This window comes from Anolis carolinensis, chromosome 2 (assembly GCF_035594765.1).
Source record: "Anolis carolinensis isolate JA03-04 chromosome 2, rAnoCar3.1.pri, whole genome shotgun sequence".
Lineage (NCBI taxonomy): Eukaryota > Metazoa > Chordata > Lepidosauria > Squamata > Dactyloidae > Anolis > Anolis carolinensis.
The window spans coordinates 17,874,780-17,898,254 of record NC_085842.1 but is presented as its reverse complement, the minus strand read 5'-3'; the positions used below and the strand labels follow the sequence as shown (position 1 = coordinate 17,898,254).

The following is a 23,475-nucleotide window of genomic DNA, read 5'->3' as shown; positions in this document are numbered from 1 at the left end:
ACAGTTGGCCATGTTGGGGCTGTGTGCCAAGTTTGATCCAGATCTGAAGTCAGCTGGGTTCAATGCTGTCAGAATAGTCTGAGGGAGCTGAAGCAATTGAAAGTACTGGAAATCCCATCATCCCTGGTCCATCATCCCCCAAACCACACCAAGACACAAAATGGATCTTGGGGATTAAGTGTGCCAAGTGTGGTCCTGATCCGTCGTTAGAGTAACAGTGTTCTGTTGGAGACAGTGTTTGATAGTACTGCAAATCCCATAATCCTTGGATTAACCTTCCCCAAAGTGCTGTAGAATGTAAAGTGTGTGATTTGGGAGATGTGTGCCAAGTATGGTCTTTATTCGTCATTGGTGGGAGTTAGAGTGGTCTCAGGAAGTTAGTAAAGGTACTGTATGTCCCATCATTCATGGTCCATCTTTCCCCACACCACACCAGGACCTATGGTGGGCCGCATCGCATCTGTGTTCCAAGTTTGGCCCAGTTGTGTCATTTGCAAGAATCGCAATGGTCTGTGAGAGGCCAATTGGGTGAAGGAACTGCAAATCCCATAATCCTTGGTCCATATTCCCCCAAGCTGTTGTGGGGTGTAAAATGTGTCATTTGGGATATGTGTACCAAGTGTGGTTCAGCTTTGTCATTTGTGGCAGTTGCTGTGGTCTCAAGAAGTGAGTGAAGGTACTATAAATCCCATCATCCTTGGTCCATCCTGCCCCAATCTACACCAGGACGTAAAGGTGTGTGTCAAGTTTGGTCCAGTACCGTCACTCGTGGGCATGGCAGCGATCTGTGGGAGGCAAAGCGATAGAATGTACTGCAAATCCCATCATCTGTGGGCCATCTTTTCCCAAACCGTACCAGGACGTGAAGTGCATCATGGGGGTTAAGTGTGCCAAATTTGGTCCAGGTCCATCATTCCTGGCGTTCACGGTGGCCTTTGGAAGTGGCGGCCAATCAGAAAGCTGCCACATACACACATACAAAGATTCACTTTTATTATACTGTATACATAGATAGAAGATTCTTACTATATCTTTCCCCTTATAAAATGAAGCAAAGTGACCTCGCTGTGAACTCTGGCCAAACATGCCTCGACCCAGGTGTCACTGTTTTGCCCCAGGCTCATGTTCTTTCAATAGGTTCATCATGATCACCATATGAAATACTCCATGGGCTCTTTCCTCAACTTTGGAGGGCAAAAGACAGGCCATTTAAGAACTGAGCTACCTTTGGACATTTTAATCACCTTTCCTGAATGGAACTGTCTCAAAACAATGCCACCTTCCTCTCCTCGGATCCTGAATCACTTAATCCCATCCTCAGCCATCACCTCTCCCATTGTTCAGAAACCTGCTAGCCACTCTTTCATCATTGGACAGAGGGAGAGTTTGCATTGAAGGCAGGCGGCGCTCTCATTGGCCGAGGTGCGCCAAGCTCCCACCTCTCTAGGGAGCCCCTGCCAATCACAGCAAGGCTGGGTCCAGCTGGGTCGGTGGGAATTTTGAACCTGAAAACTGTATTAAAGTGCATGCTTTGCTATGTTGTGTATCCAAGTCTATTTTTGGGGAACTCCTGTGGCTTTCTGCTTTGACTTGGTGAGTTATATTCTGGAAATTATTGCCTTCTATTCTCACCAGCTTGGATCTCACTATCCAATGCTGCTCTAAATTGCTCTACAAAACTATGAATATGGGATTTTTCTTCCACCACCATATCCCTGCCATCATCTGTAGTTCTTTGGTTCTAGGGCAGGCATGGGCAAACTTTCTACCTTGGGGGCTGTTCTCGTCCCAACCCTGTCTGCCTTTATCGAACAGCTCAAAACGTGGTTCTTCCAGTGTACTTTTGAGTAAACCAAAGACATCCAGACCTCTTGATTGACATGCTGTTATTTTGCACTTTATCCCTTGTCCCACCCCATCCTATCCCTAACTCTACTCCAGGAAAACTTGGGACTCTTGTCCAGGAACTTTATATTAAATAGTCTAGTTATTATGCACTTTGTCCTGGTCTCCCCCCCCCCCCCCCCAATTTTATCCTTGGTGGTGAAATTGTTTATATGATTTTTCCTTGCTTCTATGGTTTTATTTGTACAATTGTGCTTGAATTTGTTTTATCTGATTATTATATTGTTATTGTTATTTCCTTGTTTTGTTTTATATTTTAACTTGTTTATACAGTAGATTCTCACTTATCCAAGACTCGCTTATCCAAGTTTCTGGATTATCCAAGGCATTTTTGTAGTCAATGTTTTCAATATATCATGATATTTTGGTGCTAATTTGTAAATACAGTAATTACAACATTGCTGTGTATTGAACTACTTTTCTGTCAAATTTGTTGTAAAATATGATGTTTTGGTGCTAAATTTGTAAAATCATAACCTAATTTGATGTTGAATAGGCTTTTCCTTAATCCCTCCTTATTATGCAAGATATTCACTTATCCAAGCTTCTGCTGGCCCGTTTAGCTTGGATAAGTGAGACTCTACTGTACCTTGTTTTTTGGGCTTGGCCCCATATTAGCTGCCCCGAGTCCCTTCGGGGAGATGGTGGCTGGATACAAAAATAAAGTATTATTATTATTATTCTCCCCAAGTTCCCTCCCTGCCCTTTCCTGTCTTTCCTCTTCTCTTTCAGAGGCAGAAAGTGAAGGAAAGACGGGAATTGTTTGGATCCCAAAAGGGTTAGACTTCGTCAGGATGAGATGGTGGGTGAGAGAGAGAAAGTGTATCCATTCGACACCATATTGCCTACTCGTGATATATAATCCTAGACTCCTAGAGCTAGAAAAAACCCTCAAAGGCCATCCAGTTCAACCCCCTGCCCTGCAAGAAGGCACAATCAAAGCACTCCCAATAGACAGCCTCTGTGGAAAAACCTCCAGAGAAGGAGACTCCACCACACTCCCCAGCAGAATATGCCACTCTCAAACAGCTCTCAATCTCAGGAAGTTCTTCCTAATCTTTTCAGTTTCCTGCCATTTGAAATGATGGCTTCTTTATGCCCTGGTCTCTAGAGCAGCAGAAAGTCATTTTCCCCCTCCTTCTCAATGCGAAACCCTTGTAAATCTGGAAACATGGTTCTCATGAGTTGTCAAAGGCTTTCATGGCCGGGATCACAGGGTTGTTGTATGTTTTCCGGGCTGTATGGCCATGTCCCAGAAGCATTCTCTCCTGACGTTTCACCCACATCTCAGGCAGCATCCTCAGAAGTTGTGAGGTATATGGAGAAACTATATAAACCTCCCTTGCTTAGTTTCTCCATATACCTCACAACCTCTGAGGATGCCTGCCAGAGATGTGGGTGAAAGGTCAGGAGAGAATGCTTCTGGAACATGGCCATACAGCCTGGAAAACATACAACCCCATGGTTGTCATGTTCCCTCTCAACTGTCTCTTCTCCCAGCTCAGCATCCCCCAGGAGGAATGGAGGAAGGAAAAAGAGAAGGGAGGGAGGGAGAAGAAAGAGAGAGGGTGAAAGAGGGAGGGCAGAAGGAAGGAAGGAAGAATGGAAGGGTGGAGGGAAGGAGAAAGAAGATAGGATATGTCGAAGGCTTTCATGGCCAGGATCACAGGGTTGCTGTATGTTTTCCGGGCTGTATGGCCATGTTCCAGAAGCATTCTCTCCTGACGTTTCGCCCACATCTATGGCAGGCATCCTCAGAGGTTGTGAGGTATATTGCAGGTGCCATAGTTGTGGGCGAAACGTCAGGAGAGAATGCTTCTTGAACATGGCCATACAGCCCGGAAAACATACAACCGAGGATAGGATGGTGTTTTTTTTTTTTTCATGTCAGGAGCAACCAGAGTTGCTTCTGGAGTGAGAGAATTGGCCATCTGCAAGGAAGTTGCCCAGGGGACGCCCAGATGTTTTGATGTTTTTACCATCCCTGTGGGAGGCTTCTCTCATGTCCCTGCATGGAGCTGGAGCTGACAGAGGGAGCTCATCCATGCTCTCCCCGGGTTGGATTCGAACCTGGCAGCCTTCAGGTCAGCAACCCAACCTTCAAGTCACAAGGCTTTTATCCTCTAGGCCACTGGAGGCTCCACGATAGGATGGTGAGAAGGAGGTAGGCCTGGGAATGCCCATACAGTAGAGTCTCACTTATCCAAGCTAAACGGGCCTGCAGAACCTTGGATAAGTGAATATCTTGGATAATAAGAAGGGATTAAGGAAAAACCTATTAAAACATCAAATTAGGTTATGATTTTACAAATTAAGCACCAAAACATAATGTTATACAACACATTTGACAGAAAAAGCAGTCCAATACACAGTAATGTTATGTTGTAATTACTGTATTTACGAATTTAGCACCAAAGTATCACGATATATTGAAAACCTTGACTACAAAAATGCATTGGATAATCCAGAACCTTGGATATGCGAGTCATGGATAAGTGAGACTCCAGGGCTTTTGGGAGAGGCTCTTTTCCCCTCCTTCCAGTGTAATGCTGGGCAAGGAAGGGTTAAAGGGAGAGAGTTTGGTTCCCAGAGAGGCAGGAAGCAACTGGGCCTGCTTATACAAACCTTTCCTGTCCCCTCTAGGAAGCAGACTCCCTCCCCTTAACCGAAGAGGGGCTCAGGCCCACATCACCTGGAGGGAGGGCCGAAGTTGGACCAGGCCTGTTTCCCTCACAGGTTGGCTTTTCTAACACACTCACCGAGAACATAGAAAACAACAACAACTCTTTAAGCCAGGCATGGGCAAACTGCGGCCCTCCCTTCAGGTGTTTTGGACTAAGGGGCCTGAGGCCAGGAATTCTGGGAGTTGAAGTCCCAAAACACCTGAAGGGAGGGCCGCAGTTTGCCCCTGCTTGTTTTAAGCTCTCCTCCTTCCAAGGAGATGGAGCATGGCCTCGAGCCACGTGTGCCATGGATGCAAAATGGATTGGGGGGGTCATCACAACTGGTCGCATTTAGGAAGAGCTTGAAAACCTGGCTCTTCACACAGGCCTTTGGTTCAGGATTGCCCATCTCCATGATGAATCCTGTGTCTGACCATTTCCTCACCGGTTGCACTTTTCTTGTCTTGTTAATTTGATATAGACACAGGGCCTAATCCCATCCCAAGTTGCTCCCTCACGAATTTGCAGCACTTTATCAGCTCCCTCTCGTTTACAAAATTCACATGGTGCACTTGACCCAGTCTATTTTTATAATCCTTTCAGTGTCTAAATCAGGGGTCCCCAAACTTTTAAAGCAGAGGGCCGGTCCACAATCCTTCAGATTGTTGAAGGGCCGAATGATCATTTGAAGAAGAAAAAATGAACAAATTCCTATTCACACTGCATATGTCTTATTTGTAGTGCAAAAGCTACAACAACGATGAAAGAAAAATACAATATTTAAAAATAAAAACAATTTAAACCAACTCAAACCGATCAGGATTTCAATGAGAAGTGTGGACCTGCTTCTGGCCAATGAGATAGTCAAGTTAATTAGGATTATTGTTGTTGTGTGCCTTCAAGTCATTTCAGATTTTGGGCAAGCCTAAGTCAAAAATTTATTTATTTATTATTTATTTATTTACTACATTTATATTCTGTCTTTCTCACCCCGAAGGGGACTCAGAGCGGCTTACAATTTATATCTATATTCAATATATTATATTATTAGCATAGAACAATATTAGCATTATATATTACTATATTGAATTATACCACTATATTGTAATATTATTAGTAATATTACATGTAATATATAATATATAATTAATAATATTATATAGTATTATTATTAGTATTACATTGTATTACATTATAATATTTCTATCAATATTATATGTATATACAATATTATATTATTAAAACTGATATAAAAATATTATATTATAAAACTGAGGGCAGGGGCTAGGTAAATGACCTTGGAGGGCTGCATCCGGCCCCCAGGCCTTAGTTTGGGGATCCCTGGTCTAAATCATGTTTATTAAGTTCGCTACAGTAGGTAAAGGTAAAGGTTTCCCCCTGATATTAAGTCCAGTCGTGACCTGACTCTGGTGGTTGGTGCTCATCTCCATTTCTAAGCCAAAGAGCGGCGTTGTCCATAGACACCTCCAAGGTCATGTGGCCGGCATGACTGCATGGAGCGCCGTTACCTTCCCGCCGGAGCAGTACCTATTGATCTACACACATTTGCATGTTTTCGAACTGCTAGGTTGGCAGGAACTGGGGCTAATAGTGGGTGCTCATTCTGTTCCTGGGATTTGAACCTAGGACCTTTTGGTCCGCAAGTTCAGCAGCTCAGCGCTTTAACACACTGTGCCATTTGCTGCAGTAGAGTCTCACTTATCCAAGCATCACTTATCCAATGTTCTGTATTATCCAAGGCAGTCTGCCTTTTAGTAGTCAATGTTTTGGAGTCAATGTTGCAATGTTTTGGTGCTAAATTCGTAAATACAGTAATTACTACATAACATTACTGTGTACTGAACTGCTTTTTCTGTCAATTTGATGTAAAAGATGATGTTTTTGGTGCTTAATTTGTAAAATCATAATGTAATTTGATGTTGAATAGGCTTTTTTCTTAATCCCTCCTTATTCAACATTCTCGCTTATCCAATGTTTTGCCAGCCCGTTTATGTTAGATAAGTGATGGGATTTAATTTCCGACAATGTTGCTACTGTAAATTCATTTTATGCAATTCTATCTTTATTTGTAGTCAGTTTGTTAGTAGTCAATATTTTTATAGTCAATGTTTTCAATACAGTAGAGTCTCACTTATCCAAGCTAAACGGGCCAGCAGAACCTTGGACAAGCAAATATCTTGGATAATAAGGAGGGATTAAGGAAAAGCCTATTAAACATCAAATTAGGTTGTGATATTACAAATTTAGCACCAAAACATCATGTTATACAACATTTGACAGAAAAAGTAGTTCAATATGCAGTAATGTTATGTAGTAATTACTGTATTTACGAATTTAGTACCAAAACATCACAATGTATTGAAAACATTGACTACAAAAACATTGACTACTGAAAGGCAGACTGCGTTGGATAATCCAGAACGTTGAATAAGCGAATGTCTGATAAGTGAGACTCTATTGTATTGCCATATAGATTTAAAATCAGTTCCATTTGTTAGTAAATGAGCATTGTGTGGTTGAGAATTAACTATGTTGCATTGTCATCTTTTCTTCTTGTATTTAAACACTACATAAACATGTACAGTAGAGTCTCACTTATCCAACACTCGCTTATCCAATGTTCTGGATTATCCAACGCATTTTTGTAATCAATGTTTTCAATATATCGTGATACTTTGGTGCTAAATTCATAAATACAGTAATTACTACATAGCATTACTGCGTATTGAACTACTTTTTCTGCCAAATTTGTTGTCTAACATGATGTTTTGATGCTTCATTTGTAAAATCATAACCTAATTTGATATTTAATAGGCTTTTCCTTAATGCCTCCTTATTACCCAACATATTCACTTATCCAACATTCTGCCGGCCCGTTTATGTTGGATAAGTGAGACACTACTGTATTTGTATATATATGTGCATCGTTCTAAAATAGCTAAATAACAAGGCTTGCCACCTTTTTATATTCTAACTAGCTTGGGGACCCGGTGGTGCCCAGGTTATTAGAAGAAGGCATTTATTGTTTTGGCATGTTGGGTAGTACCATTTAAGTTTGGTCCAGATCCATCATCAGCTGGGTTCAGTGCTCTCTGAATAAGGGTGAGCTACAACTCCCAGATTCCCAGGGCAATCATCCCCAAACCCAGACAGTATTCACACTTGGCCATGTTGGGTCTGTGTGCCTAGCTTGGTCGAGATCCCTCATCTGCTGGATTTAGTCTTCTCTGAATACGGGTGAACTATAAGTCTCTGATGCCAAGGTAAATCACCAGCAAACCCTGGCACTATTCACAGTTAGCCATATTGGGTCTGTGTGCCAAGTGTGGTCTAGATCCGTCACTTGGTGGGTTCAGTGTTCTCTGAATATTGGTGAACTATAATTCTGATGCCAAGGTCAATCACCCCAAAGTTATCACTATGCAAAGTTGGCAGTGTTAGGTCTGTGTGCCAAGTTTGGTCCACATCTGTTATTGTTTCTGTAGTCATATAAAGAAAGACTTTCTTGATGTTTCAATGTCTGTTTGTCTAATAATCCCAGTAGAAAAAGTTCTAGTTTTAATAGGATTTTGTGCTCTAGTGTAGTTTCCATGTCTTTATGGATTTTTATCCAGAATTCTTTAGTTTTTGGACAAGTCCACCACAAATGATAGAAAGTTCCAGTTATTTGTTTGCATTCCCAACATATGTTGGATCTTTTCTATATCTTTGAGGGTTTTTCTGGAGTTCTGTACCATCTATATATCATTTTGTTAAAATTTTATTTGATGGTTTAACTCCTTGTAAATTGTAGTCATTCTTTCCAGAGTTCTTTCCATTCTCCTAGACTTTTTGCACGGCCTACATTTTTCACCAACTGAATCATGGGTTCTTTTATTTCTTCACTAATCGTAAAATATTTCAGAAGAAATTGATGCAGCTTCCCAATTGGTTTGTTTTTTGTCCATAGCAACTGGATCCATTGATTCTCCCGATTCTTTTCTCCCCCTTTTGTTGTCTGAAGTTGATTATAATGAAATCATGTCACTGTTGAAGTCTTTTTGTTTTTGTCTGTCTTGTAGTCTACTGGAAATATCATTTAATCGAGTGTTAAGTTAGTTTTCTTTACAAGAAAGGCTAAAGATCATGTGGCATCAGCTGAAGGAATCATGGGGGGATAGTGTGGATAGGGACTGAATGGAAGTTTAATGAAAGGCCAAGTGAAACCAAGTGGGTCTGGAAGCTGGAGTGAAAAGAGGGCCCAGTATTAGTTTATTCTGAAATAAATAAAGGGCTTTTTTTTACTCTCCAAGAAATAACCTCCTGAAGCCTGTTGCCTAATTCTAGCTTTCTTTCACAGAGGAAATGTGATTATTGGCTGAGAATTTTGGAGTAGAGCCTGCTCAGGGGTTTCTTTTCCTTGAATGAAGAGGGAGGAAAAGTATCTTGGATAAGGTTCAGTTCTTCATCAAAAGTGGTTCCAACATGGAGAGACTCAATTCACCTGGACCTGAGGGTGGTTCCAACATGGAGAGACCCAACTCACCTGGACCTGAGGGTGGTTCCAACATGGAGAAACCCAATTCGCCTGGACTTGAGGGTGGTTCCAACATGGAGAGATCCAATTCACCTGGACTTGAGGGTGGTTCCAACATGGAGAAACCCAATTCGCCTGGACTTGAGGGTGGTTCCAACATGGAGAGATCCAATTCACCTGGACCTGAGGGTGGTTCCAACATGGAGAGACCCAACTCACCTGGACCTGAAGCAGGCAGGGCCCACGAGAGCAGTGGGGAATCCGGGGAAAGAACTACGCAGACATTGCTAAATGCGCACATACAGCGCCAGCTCTTCAGACAGTCCTTCTACCAAGAGGGTGAGGGACCCAGAGAGGTTTGCAGCCACCTCCACGATCTCTGCCGCCAGTGGCTGAAGCCAGAGCAACACACCAAGGCTGAGATGCTGGACCTGGTGATCCTGGAGCAGTTCCTGAGCATCCTGCCCCCAGAGATGGGGAGCTGGGTCCGAGAGTGTGGGGCAGAGACCTCTTCCCAGGCGGTGGCCCTGGCGGAAGGCTTCCTCCTGAGTCAGACAGAGGACAAGAGGCGGGAAGAACAGGTGAGAGCATTTTCTGTTGGTTCCACTAACCTTGGGACTGATGGATAGATTAAACCTAAATCTTGCTTTTCTTCCAAGATCCGACCAAAATGGGGAATAAGCCAAAAGCTTGTTCCCTCTTCCTCTTTTCCCACCTGCTCTGCCCCTCCTGCTGTCACCTCCATATCCACTGTCAGCTCAGTTGCTGCACAACTCAGAATTGTTGACCTCACACATTACATTGAAAATGATGGGATTTGGAATACAACTAGTCTCAGAATGCAGTTTCTTCACATTTGGAAAAAAATCCTTTTCTAATCTTTCTCCACACTACTTCTGAATTTCTCTGTTTTCTTTCAGGCCCAAAATAACTGTATTGAAGTCCAGCGTGATGTCCCTACATCAGAGAAATCTCCTTCAGACACCACCCAGAGGCTCCAGCTGAAAGACCTCAAGCAGAAAGGGGATGGAGCGGCAACTTTGCAAGGCAAGAAGGAACTCTTCTGGGAGTTTTGGTGTTTTATGCTAGTGTAAATTCCCCTTTGCGGGGATTGTAGCACATACACAATCAGTTTGAGCTTGAGAAGGTGCACGTGCAGGATCATTTGTCCATGAGATGATTATACAGGTACGGAATGGATAAAAGTAGAGAAGCCAATGCAAATATTATATAGAGAAGGGAAAAGCTGAGCTCATGGATGAAGGAAAAGTTATAATGGAAATTGTGATATGGTTATGGGATGGGGGAGAAAGAAAAGAATGAATAGAACTAAGATATATTAGAAAAATAAGTGGATAATATAGAAAGAAGAAAGAGTGACAAATAGGAAGGGGGTGGGGAAATGTATGAAATAAATGTACAAAATCTACTGATACAACAACAACAACAACAAAATTAATGATCAGATGATCAATTGGAACATGGGCCACAAATACTGGGCTGGAGAATGCCCTGTGTTCTTAGGGTCATTTTCTCATAGGTTTCTTTATAGACCATCATTGTCATCCCTGATCAGCTTTCCATACCTTGCTCTCTCTTCCAGGGACTGGAATGATGTTGTCAACAAATGGAGTGGAACTGAATCAGGTAAGCGGAGGGATTCCTGGGAGAGAAGGACTGGAGCGGCCTGTCATTGATTCCAGGCACAGTCATCGAACATCTCTTGCAACAGAAAAGATAGAATGGGAGTTTCTTAAAAGTGAGATACGGAAGACACAATTGTAAATAGCGCCAACAAGAGGGGAAAAATAAGAGATATCTAAAGAAACCAGAATAAATGTCCAAAGATCTTTCAGCTGAGCTAAGACTTAAAAGAGAGGTGTAGAAGAAATTGAAAAGGGTGGGGGGGGGGTAGGAATTACCAAAAAAGAATTCAAATGACTAACTAGCATAAATAGGGAAAAGGTCTCACAAGCCAAAGCAGAAAATGAGCCCAGGCTTTCCAGAGAAATTAAAAACAGTAAAAGGGGGTTCTTTGGTTGTGTCAGTAGAAGGAGAAAAAAAGAGCAAACAGTAGGGTTTGCTCAACAGTGTCCCTTCCTGAGTTAGCCGGGATGGTCTCGGGATTGGAGTTGGGGTCTCAGTGGCAAATCGTGCTGGGAGACTTCAATGTCCATGCAGAGACCGCCCTTTCAGGAATGGCTCATGACTTCATGGCCTCCATGACAACCATGGGTCTGTCCCAGGTGGTGTCTTGCCCTATCCATGCTGCTGGAGACACTTTGGACCTTGTTTTCTGTGCAGAATGGATTGGTGGTGATGATAGTGTGGAGGAACATGATTATAGTTCCATTGTTGTGGACTCATCACTACATGGTCAGGTTTAGACTCTCTGGGAATCCAAACCTCTGCAGGGGTGGGGGACCAATTAAGATGGTCCATCTCAAGAGGTTTAGTCTGGTTTTAGGCCTGGCCATGGAACAGAGACAGCTTTGGTCTCCTTGGTGGATGACCTCTGCAGAGAGCTAGAGGGGGGTGGGGTGTGTTTCTCTGTTGCTTCTCCTGGATTTCTCAGCAGCTTTCGATACTATTGACCATGGACTCCTTTTGGGTTGTCTTATTAGGATGGGCTCCAGTCCTTTCTGGAGGGCCATACCCAGAAGGTGGTGCTGCGGGACTCCTTTTCGAACCCCTGGCTGTTAATTTGTGGGGTTCCACAGGCTCGGTTTTGTCCCCCATGCTGTTCAACATATACATGAAACCACTGGGAACAGTCATCCAGAGTTTTGGCGTGCAGTGTCACCTATATTCAGATGATACCCAACTCTAACTCTTTTCCACCTAAAGCCAAGGAAGCTATCCTGACCCTAAACCAGTTGGCTGCCATCAGTAATTTACTGGATGAAGGAAAACAATTTGAAACCTATTCCAGATATGACACTGGTACTCCTGGTCAATCAAAAGGCAGATTAGCAAATAGGAATCCAGCCTGTGCTGTATGGAGTCACATTCCCTCCTGAAGACACAGGTTCAGTTTGGGGGTTCTCCTGGACTTGGCGCTGAACCTGGAGTTCCAGGTGTTGAAGGTGGCCAGGAGGGCCTTTGTACACTTATGCGCCAACTGCGCCCTTTCCTTGAGAAGCCAGATCTGGCAATGGTGGTATGTGCCTTAGTTACATCACATCTGGATTACTGTAATGCACTCTATGTGGGACTGCCTCTGAAGAGTGCTCAGAAACTTCAGCTGGTCCAAAGAGCTTCTCCCAGGTTGCTCACTGGGGCTGGAGACAAGGAGCGGACAATCCCCCTGTTGCAGCAGCTCCAGATGATGAAGATGACTGGATGGATTTTTCAATGTGGGAAATGAGGGGAGTATAGATCCTGTCTCTGAGAATGGGCTTGAAAGTAAAACTGCGTCAGAGGCCAGCAACGAGGGAGATGCAGTGACTGGCAAAAGCTTTTCGTCTGGTTGTCTCATAGCAACCCCAGATAAGGATGGGCGAGAAAGTTCTCATGAAAATACACCTGCAGTCAGCAGGAATCTTAGGCTTCATATTAGGGAAGAAGCAAACAAAATAAGGAAGTCACAAAGACACCGTGAGAAACAACAGTGTGAAAAATATCACAGGCAAGGGAGTCAAGGTCACAGGTATGACTTCATGGCTTGCAGACCTTAAATCAGGGAATTGTTTCCTTTAGAATTCAAATCAGGCAACACTGCATAGCAGTGAGGATCTTGAGTTTTGCTTCAAGTTCATGTTTTAGTCTAAGATCTTGGGAGTTTGGATTCATGCTTTTAAGACATTTCTACGGTCTTGGTTTTGGATTCATGTTCATGTTTGGATTCCCATGTTCTGATTATGGTTTTTCCTGTACCTTGTTACAAGCTTAGTAGAGGAAGGGAATGTAGACTTGAGAACTTAGTGATTGCTTCACTCCAGCAGTTTAGATTGATACTGGAAGACAATCATTTTTATCTTGAGGTACTGCTGCATTTTATGGAATTTATGTGACGTTTGTAGGTGAAAGTGTTGTGTAAATTTATGTTGTCATTGTTTTATATGCTTATGTAGTGTGTATTTTATGTGTGCTGCACTTTGGAGTGCTTTTTGTGAGCCACCCCAAGTCCCTTAAGTATTATTATTATTATTATTATTATTATTATTATTATTATTATTATTATTATTAATTAGTGGATGTAGCACATCTTGACTTCTTTAAGGCCTTTGGCAAGGCCTCCCATGGTCTTACAAACAACTAGTAAAAATGGCCTTGATGATACAAGTGTGAGGTGGATTTGTAATTGGTTGAGTAACTGAATCCAAAGGGTACTCACCAATGGTTCCTCTTCACCCTTGAAAGAAATGACTACTTGGTGCTGCAGGGTTCTGTCCTGGCTCAGTACTGTTCAACATCTTTCTTAATGACTTGGATGAAGGTTTACAGGGCATGCGGATCATATTTCCAGATGACACCAAACTAGGAGGAATAGCTAATACTCCAGAACACAGAATCAGAATTCAAAACGGTCTTATCAGATAACAGAGCTGGGTGAAAATTAACGAAATTAATTTCTAACAAGGGGAAATGTAGGATAGTACACTAAGGCAGGAAATACACAATGCACAGATACAGGATGGGTGACACCTGGCTTGACAACAATTAATATGAAAGGCATCTTGAAGTGTTAGTAGACCACAAGTTGATCATGAGCCAACAGTTTGATGCAGCGGCTTAAAAGCCTATGGGATTTTGGGCTGCATCCAAAGGAATGTAGTGTCTACATTCAGGGAAGTCATGATGACCTTCTTTTTGCTTTGGTGAGACCTCACCTGGAATAACACTGTGTCCAGTTCTGGGCACCACAATAAAAGTTGTATATTTTAAGAATCAGATTCCATTTCTGATTCTAAATATCAATTAAGAAATGGATGTTATGGTGGCAAACTGGTTGTCTCTACAAAGTTTAAACTATGGCATGGAAGATAGCCCTTTCTCTTTCAAACAACAGGAAATGAAAATCTACTTTAAAGATTTTCTTGTTATTATTTTTCTTGATAGCCCTTATGTGAGAAGGATTATTTTTCTTTTTCCACCAGGGCCCAATCGCCTTTAAGGATGTGGCTGTCAATTTCTCCCTGGAGGAGTGGGTTCTCCTGAATCCTGATCAGAAAGTCTTGCATATGCAGATCATGGAAGAGATTCGTGGGATTTTGGACTGTCTTGGTATGGCTCCCTCCTTGATGGAGATTTCTATTTTGCAGTATCCTAATCAGCAGTTCCCTGGTGGGAGCAGGATCCTAAATCATCACAATCACTGAGAGTTCTCAAGGCAGGGATTATGTTAGAAATATATGACTTAAGAGTAATATTGACTTGGTGTCTGAGCAGCAGCAATGTTAGCACCAATTTGGTCTCCAGTGGGAAGACTTCCATAACTGGAGTCCCTTGCAGCAACTGGGCTCCTTGGAAAACCTCTCAAGAGTGATCACCCCAGATCAGTCACACTATCTCACTCTCTCTCTCCGAGTGTGTTTGAGAAAGAAAGAGAGGCAGGGGAGGCAAGGGGACTAGATTTCAAAAGGTAACTCAGCAAACCTCTCCTGACTGCAGGCACACTTTTTCAGCAAGCTGGTTTTGCATCCTGTGTACTCTTGGATGGCTTGGAAAGCCATGCCATCTCTGAAGCCAAAAGGAGTACAGAAAATGATTGAAAAGAGTTTTTTTTGCAAAAGCTGACTTGCTCCTGATGTCTGCTTACATGCTTCTGCCCAGTAACTCGGGCTTCTTGGAAATCTATTAAGAGTCATTGCGCAGATTGATTGGCTGGAGAGTGGGGCCGGAGAGTGAAGCATAAAAAAGAACAAACTTCCCCTGGCTTCAGATCTGCAGACGGAGCTATACATGTTTTTATGTGGGTGATATTTAACCTTGTTTTTCCTTCCAGCCAACCAGGCTAACAGTCCGGTTTTACCCCAGAAACAGCCTCAGACACAAGGGAAAATAAATAAAAAGGCTTTATTTCAGCAAAAATAAAGATAATTCAATAAGTGAAACAAAGTATAATCCTGATGATAATGCATGGTCTTCAAACAAACGTAAAACAGAAGTCTTCACATCAGACAGAAATTAGAGTCTTTGATAAACAGGCTTACAGGTTGCAAAAACAATCGTCAATAGCCAAGAGCCTTAAGCAAGATCTGACGCTGGAACGGAGAAACGGTGCTTGGAACAAGAACTCCCCTCAAGTAGGTCAGTTGCAGCCAGCACTGGGCCCCAGACTTTGCTGCTGATTTATAGCCCTGAGTTTCCCAGCCCACCTGTCTCTTGGGCGCGGTCTGATTGCTCAGCGTTTTCTCTGCTAGCCCAGCTGATCTCCTTCTGACTTCTTTCTCCCTTCAACATTCCTGAAACATAGCCTTGATGAACCACAAAAGACTCCACACCGGGGAGAAGCCATACCAATGCCAGGATTATGGGAAATGTTTTGCTTCCAGTTCACACTTGGTGAAATACAAAAGACTCCACACAGGAGAGAAGCCAGACCAATGCCAGGAGTGTGGTAAATATTTTATTGACAGTTCAACCATGGTGAGGCACAAAAGACTCGACACAGGAGAGAAGCCATACCAGTGCCAGGAGTGTGGGAAATGTTTCAGCCTTGGTGAGCCACAAAAGACTCCACACAGGGAAGAAGCCATACCAATGCCAGAAGTGTGGGAAATGTTTTGCTGACAGTTCAGCCTTGGTGAGCCACAAAAGATTCCACACTCAAGAGCAGCTATACCAATGCTAGGAGTGTGGGAAATGTTTTACTCAGAGTTCACCCCTCGTGAGTCACCAGATAATTCATAGAGGAGGAATACCACCCAAAGAGCTGTGACAAAAGTAATAAAATAAATTACAACAGAGGAATTGCAGGTTGTGGACATGTTGGTGCTATAGATGATACATTTAACATTTCTCAATGAACACGTGTGATTCCTTTGGCTTCCAGCAACTTGGGGGGGGGGGGGGGGTGCTCAGCTGGCCCAGGTAGAGAGAGCCATTCTCGTTCAGCACTGAGGCCTGGCCATCGCCACTGGGCTCAAGAGCGCTCAGCTGGGAAGGGAAGGGGGCGGAGCTGCCTGAATGATGGACAGCTGGGGGTATCATTATTATTAATGTTAATTGTCCCCCCCCCCCGCTAATTAGTGTTTCTTTGTATTCACTCTTGTTTTCCAAAGTTTTAATTTGTATTTCTTTTACTCTTGGTAAAAGAGGGCTGATATATACATCTTGGGACCTAAATACCCTAAAAGTACCAACTCCCATCTGATTTTGGAAGCTACGCAGAATCAGCCATAGTTAGTACTTGGATGGAGCTGCAGGCTGTATCTCTGCTGTGTTGTTGTAAGCTGAAAGCTGTTCTGTGGCATCTCCCTTCCTTATATGATGAGTTGGGTTTTTTTAACAGAAAATGTCCAGCAAGGAAAGCCATCAGGAGCATTTCATCGTAAAAGGAAGTTGCAGCATTGCAAAGAAGATGAGAATCAATCTAAAGCATTGCAAACCACCTCACCATCATGTGCAACAAGAAACACAGAGCCAACTAAATTGACTGAATCAGCTCATGACGATAACGACAAGATACCAATATCTGATCTTCCACCTGGACCACCAGCAAGTCAAGACCATCTTACAGTGACCACAGCAACACCATTAGCACCTTCCATTATTGACCTAACTGGGACCGATACCGAAGATGTGGATGATGATTTATTAGGAGATGCAGTCCTGCCATCTAGTCCGCAAACCATTGAAACTGTAAGTAGATTTAATTTTATCTTATTAGTACACATATTAGGAAAATATAATTGGCCTAGGCCTGTCCAGTTTGTTTAGCTCTTGTTGAGAGGAGGGAGGAATGGAGGTGGAGGATGAAAAGGGCACTTTTCCAGAATTCTTTATTATAAAATATCTCAGAGCTATTTTTAGGTAGATTTTATTAACATATACATTCAGTAAATCTGTTCAGAACTGCCACCATAATTTTATAAAATAATTTGTGTTTATCATGGTTTACATTTATAATTAATATGCAAAATCTACCTTTCCGATTGGCCACTGTCACAAGGTTTATTTTATTTCCATTTTTAATTAAAGATTTCATAATAAGGTATTATAGGTATTGATACTGCACTGCATTAAACCTTTGAAATCTTTTAAAAGTTAACATACACTACATATTATTTTTTTTTCAGGAACTAAGCAGAGACCCATTATCGATTTCAGATGATTGTGGAGAGTGGCCATCTAAAATAAATGATGAGGTACGGAAAATACTTGTGAAACGAGGACCTCAGCAAGTCACTGACAAAGATTTTCCTCGGGACAGTAGGGGTAGGAGATTTACCTCAAAACACTATACAAGGAAACTGCGCAACGGAGAGCAAGTCGACAGGATTTGGCTACTATATTCTAAATTGAAAAATGCAGTTTTTTGTTTTGCTTGCAAAGTTTTTGGAAATGCTAATTCTCTTCTTGCTAGTAGCAAAGGGTATTCTGACTGGCAGAACTTGGGCAAGGTTTTGACCAGTCATGAGAAATCCCATACTCATATTACAAACTGTACATCTTGGCATGAACTCTCTGCACGTTTATGTTTAAACAAAACTATTGATGCAGAACATGAAAGGCTTGTTCATGCTGAATCTGGACATTGGCATCAAGTTCTGAAACGCTTACTATGTGTAGTACAGTTTTTGGGGACTCAAGGATTGGCATTTCGAGGGAATAAAGAGGCTCTATTTGAACGTAATAATGGCAACTTTTTAAAAATGGTAGAACATATAGCAAAGTTTGATGCTTTTATGGCCGAACATCTGAGAAGAATCGCTTCCAAAGAAACACACGTTCACTATTTGAGCAAAAATGTCCAGAACGAGTTTGTTAGTTTCTTGTCGGCCAAGATCCAGGGTAATATTTTACAACAACTACACCAGGCAAAATATTATTCGATTAGATTAGACTGCATTCCCGATGTTAGCCACACCGAACAAATGACGTTGGTGGTAAAATTCGTAAAAATTGAAGCAAATGAAGATGTCTCAGTTAAGGAACATTTTTTAGGCTTTGTTCCTGTTACCCATTCTTCAGGTGAAGGCCTCACAGAAATTTTACTCAAAGAGTTAGAAACACGAGGCATTCCTTTAAAAACCATGAGAGGCCAGGGCTATGACAATGCTTCTGCAATGAAGGGAAAGCATTCTGGAGTTCAGAAGAGGATCCTTGAGTTAAATCCGAGAGCCTTTTATGTACCATGTGGAAACCACTCCCTGAACTTGGTCTTAAATGATGCAGCTCTGTCTTGCAGCGTTGCAGTAGACTGTTTCAGCACCATACAAGAAATCTTTAACTTTTTTTCAAGTTCTACTGAAAGATGGAGTATTTTGTCAAAGCATGTTTCAGTTCTCAAAGTCAGACCACTCTGCATTATTAGGTGGGAAAGTAAAATCGAGGCATTGTTGCCTTTGAGGTTCCACATTGAAGAAGTATATGATGCCTTATATGAAGCTTCTCAAGAGCAGAAATTTGGTGCATTTGGTAGGAACACTGCTATCACGCTTCTAAAGAAACTGAAAAGCTTCAAGTTTCTATGCTGTTTAGTGACATGGCATGAGATCCTGCATAAGATAAATATGGTGAGTAAACGGTTGCAAAAAGTCACAAATAATCTTCAAAGTTCTATGAATCTTATTAAGAGTGTACAATCATTTCTAGAAAAGATGAGATCTGATGAAGGTCTAAATAGCGTCATTAAGGATGCAAAGGAACTTGCAGAAAAAATTGATGTTGCTGCTGACTTTGAAAAAGAAACGCTAGTTCGACCAAGAGAAGTAAACAATGAGAGTGAAGATGAAGCTGCACATTCAAGTGAGAGTGAAGATGAAGCTGCACATTCCAATGAGAGTGAAGGTGATGCTGCACATTCCAGTGAGAGTGAAGATGAAGCTGTACATTCTGATAAAGAATCTTTTAAAGTCAACTTCTTCTTTGTTGTGCTTGACACAGCAATATCCTCATTAAAGGAGAGATGTGAGCTAATGGAAAACCATAGCGAAAGTTTCAAATTTCTGTATGATATTTCAAAGCTTGGGAAAAGTTTGAATGAAACAGAATTGAAGAATGACTGTCAACATCTTCAAACCGTTTTGAGCGATGGAGAAGACTGCGATGTGAACGGTGATGATCTGTTTGATGAGCTACAAATATTTGCACCTATGCTGCCCCCTGGAAGCAACCCAGCTGAAGCCTTGTCTTTCCTAACCAAACGTGGTTATGTAGATACTTTCCCAAATGTTTATATTGCATTGAGAATTCTGTTAACGCTTCCAGTATCAATGGCCAGCGATGAAATGAGTTTTTCAAAATTAAAATGTATAAGGAACTACTTAAGATCATCTTCGGGCCAAGAGCGCGTGAGTGAACTAGCAACCTTGGCCATTGAAAAAGACTTGTTGGATGAAATGGAAACAGACTTACTAGTGCGCGAGTTTTCAAAACGGAAAGCTAGAAAAATCTTTTTTTAATTTTAAAGGTGTTCAAGTTAATTTGTGTTAAGACACACGGGATGTTAAAATATCCACTCAAGTGAAGAGGCCAGAGGCTAGCTATGTTGCCACACCTATTGCCATGGGCCAGGCTGGCATGGCACTTCTGAAGGACAAGAGTTTGCTTCCTTACAAAGAAGGTGTCTATTCTCATGGGGCTGCATTCTCTAAAACAAAACTGATTGACAGACGCAACAAGCATGCAATTTAGTTGTCTGTTATTAGTAAGCCCAAAGTCTGAGAAATCTGACGAGACAGCATGACCAGGAACTTAAAATTGTTGCTAATTCGTGAAGCGTTCCATATTTTAAAGCATTTAATGAATGAGTTCTGTGACTCGACACGGCCTGAATTAAAGTTTACATGCAAGGTCCATGGATGAATGGATTTAAATATTTATGTTTTAAGTTTTGTATACTGTTCTATTAAGTAATGTTTCATTATTTTAAATGTGTTATGCTTTATTTTTGAACTTGTTATTGGCATTGAATTTTGCCAGATTTTTTTGCCTCTTTGAGTCTCCTCGGGTGAGAAGGGGGGGTGTAAAAATGCTGTAAATAAATAAATAAAATAAGTTTGATAAAATATTTGCATTCTAAAAAAGGTTAATTTATGTTAATTCTATGTAATATAACTATATGAACATACTGATGTAAATAAATTTCTAGTTTGTAAGGTTACTCTTTTGTCTATTATGTTCACCTACCTTTTATTTTTTAGTGATTGTTTTTTTTGGGAGGGGGCAAAATACTGTTTGCTTACACTTGAAAATTACCTAGGGCCGGCCCTGGATGGGTATATCTACTTACTCCACTATATTTGCCCCTCCTTTGTAGTCATCTGCAAGACTGAAATGTGAAAATCAGTGAAATCCTTCTAACCAAACTGAATTCAGATTCCCCTGCCTTAGCAGAAGGGTGCTTTGGAGAAAAGCTATTGCAGCAGGTGATTTCTCTAAGGCCGTTGACAAGGAAGAGCCTGCTTGTGTTGGGTGCTTTTGTTGTATCCCCCACCCAAGTATGTGTTCCTCCTCCTTGGGAAAAGAGAGCAGTCAGAATTGCCCCTGGGTGAGACGTTCTCTTTCTGTTGTAGATGGATGATCTGCTCTGCTCTGCTCCCTGGACTGACTGGTTAATAATAATAATAATAATAATAATAATACAGTAGAGTCTCATCCAACATAAACAGGCCAGCAGAACGTTGGATAAGCAAATATGTTGGATAATAAGGAGAGATTAAGAAAAAGCCTATTAAACATCAAAATAGGTTATGATTTTACAAATTAAGCACCAAAACATCATGTTAGACAACAAAATTGACAGAAAAAGTAGTTCGTTACACATTAATGCTATGTAGTAATTACTGTATTTACGAATTTAGCACCAAAATATCACAATGCATTGAAAACATTGACTACAAAAATGCGTTGGATAATACAGAATGTTGGATAAGTGAGACTCTACTGTAATAATAATATTTTATTTTTATACCCTGCCTCTTCTCTCCCCGAAGTGACTCGGGGCAGCTTACATGGGACCAAGCCAGGATAAAACAGCAAACCAAAATAAAATAACATCAGAAAAAACAGACCAAAATTAAATTAGCACTCTAAACATTTTTTTTTCGTGTCAGGAGCAACTGGAGTTGTTTCTGGAGTGAGAGAATTGGCCGTCTGCAAGGACGTTGCCCAGGGGACACCTGGATGTTTTGATGTTTTTACCATCCTTGTGAGAGGCTTCTCTCATGTCCCCACATGGAGCTGGAGCTGATAGAGGGAGCTCATCCGCGCTCTCCCCGGGTGGGATTCAAACCTGGCAGGCTTCAGGTCAGCAACCCAACCTTCAAGTCACGAGGCTTTTATCCCCTAGGCCACCAGAGTCTCCTCTAAACATAATTGTCTTCATATATATATATACATACACATACATACATGCATACATACATATATACACACAGTAGAGTCTCACTTTTCCAAGCCTCGCTTATCCAAGCTTCTGGATAATCCAAGCCATTTTTGTAGTCAATGTTTTCAATATAACATGATATTTTGGTGCTAAATTCGTAAATACAGTAATTACAACATAACATTACTGCGTATTGAACTACTTTTTCTGTCAATTTTGTTGTATAACATGGTGCTTTGGCGCTTTATTTGTAAAATCATAACCTAATTTGATGTTTAATAGGCTTTTTCTTAATTCCTCCTTATTATCCAAGATATTCGCTTATCCAAGCTTCTGCCGGCCCGTTTAGCTTGGATAAGTGAGAGTCTACTGTATATATATAATCTAAACATAATAATATATATACAGAATATATATATAAGACAATCATACTAAAAACATGGATTTGGCACCCAAGTAGATAGAATAAAACGAACTGGGTGAAGTGCAGTGAGTGAATATTGTAAACAAGATAGATGATTAAGGGGAGCAACTTGGGGTGGGATGTTACTATAATACACTGATAGGTAAAGGTAAAGGTTTTCCCCTGACGTTAAGTCCAGTCATGTCTGAGTCTGGGGGTTGGTGCTCATCTCCATTTCTAAGCCAAAGAGCCGGCCGTAGACACCTCCAAGGTAATGTGGCTGGCATGACTGCATGGAGCGCCGTTACACTGATAGGGTAAGATAAAGTACAACAAATGAGAAAATTGTTGTAGATACAAGGCCTATCATGGAGATGGGTAATTCACTCTCCAAAAGCCTGATGGAAGAGCCAAATTTTTAGGCTAAATAATGCCAAGTTCCAGAGCTGGGGGGCCACCACAGAGAAGGTTCCCTTTAATGTTCAGTGGGGTTGGGAGCAATGGTTTGACAGGGAGATAATACATCTAACTAACCATCCTATGAATACGGAAACTTTCTTCCATGACCATACCATGACCATACAAATGCAAGATACTTCACTTCGGCAGAAAAAATGGAAATCAAAGATACAGAATGGGGGACGCCTGGCTTGACAGCAGTGTGTGCGAAAAAGATCTTGGAGTCCTCGTGGACAACAAGTTAAACATGAGCCTACAATGTGATGCGGCAGCTAAAAAAGCCAATGGGATTTTGGCCTGCATCAATAGGGGAATAACGTCTAGATCCAGGGAAGTCATGCTCCCCCTCTATTCTGCCTTGGTCAGACCACACCTGGAATACTGTGTCCAGTTTTGGGCACCGCAGATGAAGGGAGATGCTGACAAGCTGGAAAGCGTCCAGAGGAGGGCAACTAAAATGATTAAGGGTCTGGAGAACAAGCCCTATGAGGAGAGGCTTAAAGAGCTGGGCATGTTTAGCCTGCAGAAGAGAAGGCTGAGAGGAGACATGATAGCCATGTACAAATATGTGAGGGGAAGTCATAGGGAGGAGGGAGCAAGCTTATTTTCTGCTGCCCTGCAGACTAGGACACGGAACAATGGCTTCAAACTACAGGAAAGGAGATTCCACCTGAACATCAGGAAGAACTTCCTCACTGTGAGGGCTGTTCGGCAGTGGAACTCTCTCCCCCGGGCCGTGGTGGAGGCTCCTTCTTTGGAGGCTTTTAAGCAGAGGCTGGATGGCCATCTGTCGGGGGTGCTTTGAATGCGATTTCCTGCTTCTTAGCGGGGGGTTGGACTAGATGGCCCTTGAGGTCTCTTCCAACTCTACTATTCTATGATTCTATGATTCTATGACCTGTGCCATTATCCTGAGTCCTTTGGTTCCAGGGCTTTTGAGAGATGCTCTTTCCCCCTCCTTATAGAGTAACGTTGGGCAAGGAAGGGTTAAGGGGAGGGAGTTTGCTTCCCA

General features: G+C 41.9%; 1 protein-coding gene and 1 long non-coding RNA gene across 3 annotated transcripts; one reads left to right on the top strand and one right to left on the bottom strand.

Moving 5' to 3' along the window:
* Positions 1–5,280: 5,280 nt before the first annotated feature.
* Positions 5,281–23,466, bottom strand: LOC134297037 (uncharacterized). Of its 2 annotated transcripts, none has more exons than XR_010003772.1 (3): positions 23,362–23,466; positions 10,692–10,827; positions 5,281–9,650 (listed from the first exon to the last, which is right to left on the bottom strand). It is a non-coding gene; the product is annotated as an uncharacterized LOC134297037 (long non-coding RNA). The 2 variants fall into 2 exon arrangements; XR_010003771.1 differs by having other exon boundaries at positions 10,692–22,313; positions 23,362–23,461.
* Positions 9,054–20,377, top strand: LOC100558706 (zinc finger MYM-type protein 1). Its single transcript, XM_062973318.1, has 6 exons — positions 9,054–9,686; positions 10,026–10,152; positions 10,709–10,752; positions 14,205–14,331; positions 16,562–16,911; positions 17,349–20,377. Exons 1-6 carry the CDS (start codon positions 9,054–9,056, stop codon positions 19,674–19,676), a joined length of 3,609 nt encoding a protein of 1,202 aa, XP_062829388.1. The 3' UTR covers positions 19,677–20,377.
* Positions 23,467–23,475: the final 9 nt, after the last annotated feature.

Excerpts from the sequence above, each read along its gene's own strand:
- LOC100558706 (XM_062973318.1), top strand. The coding sequence starts at position 9,054 with ATGGAGAGACTCAATTCACCTGGACCTGAGGGTGGTTCCAACATGGAG. Across the intron at positions 14,332-16,561 it reads TGGGATTTTGGACTGTCTTG|AAAATGTCCAGCAAGGAAAG; the intron begins GTATGGCTCCCT and ends TTTTTTTAACAG. Across the intron at positions 16,912-17,348 it reads GTCCGCAAACCATTGAAACT|GAACTAAGCAGAGACCCATT; the intron begins GTAAGTAGATTT and ends TTTTTTTTTCAG.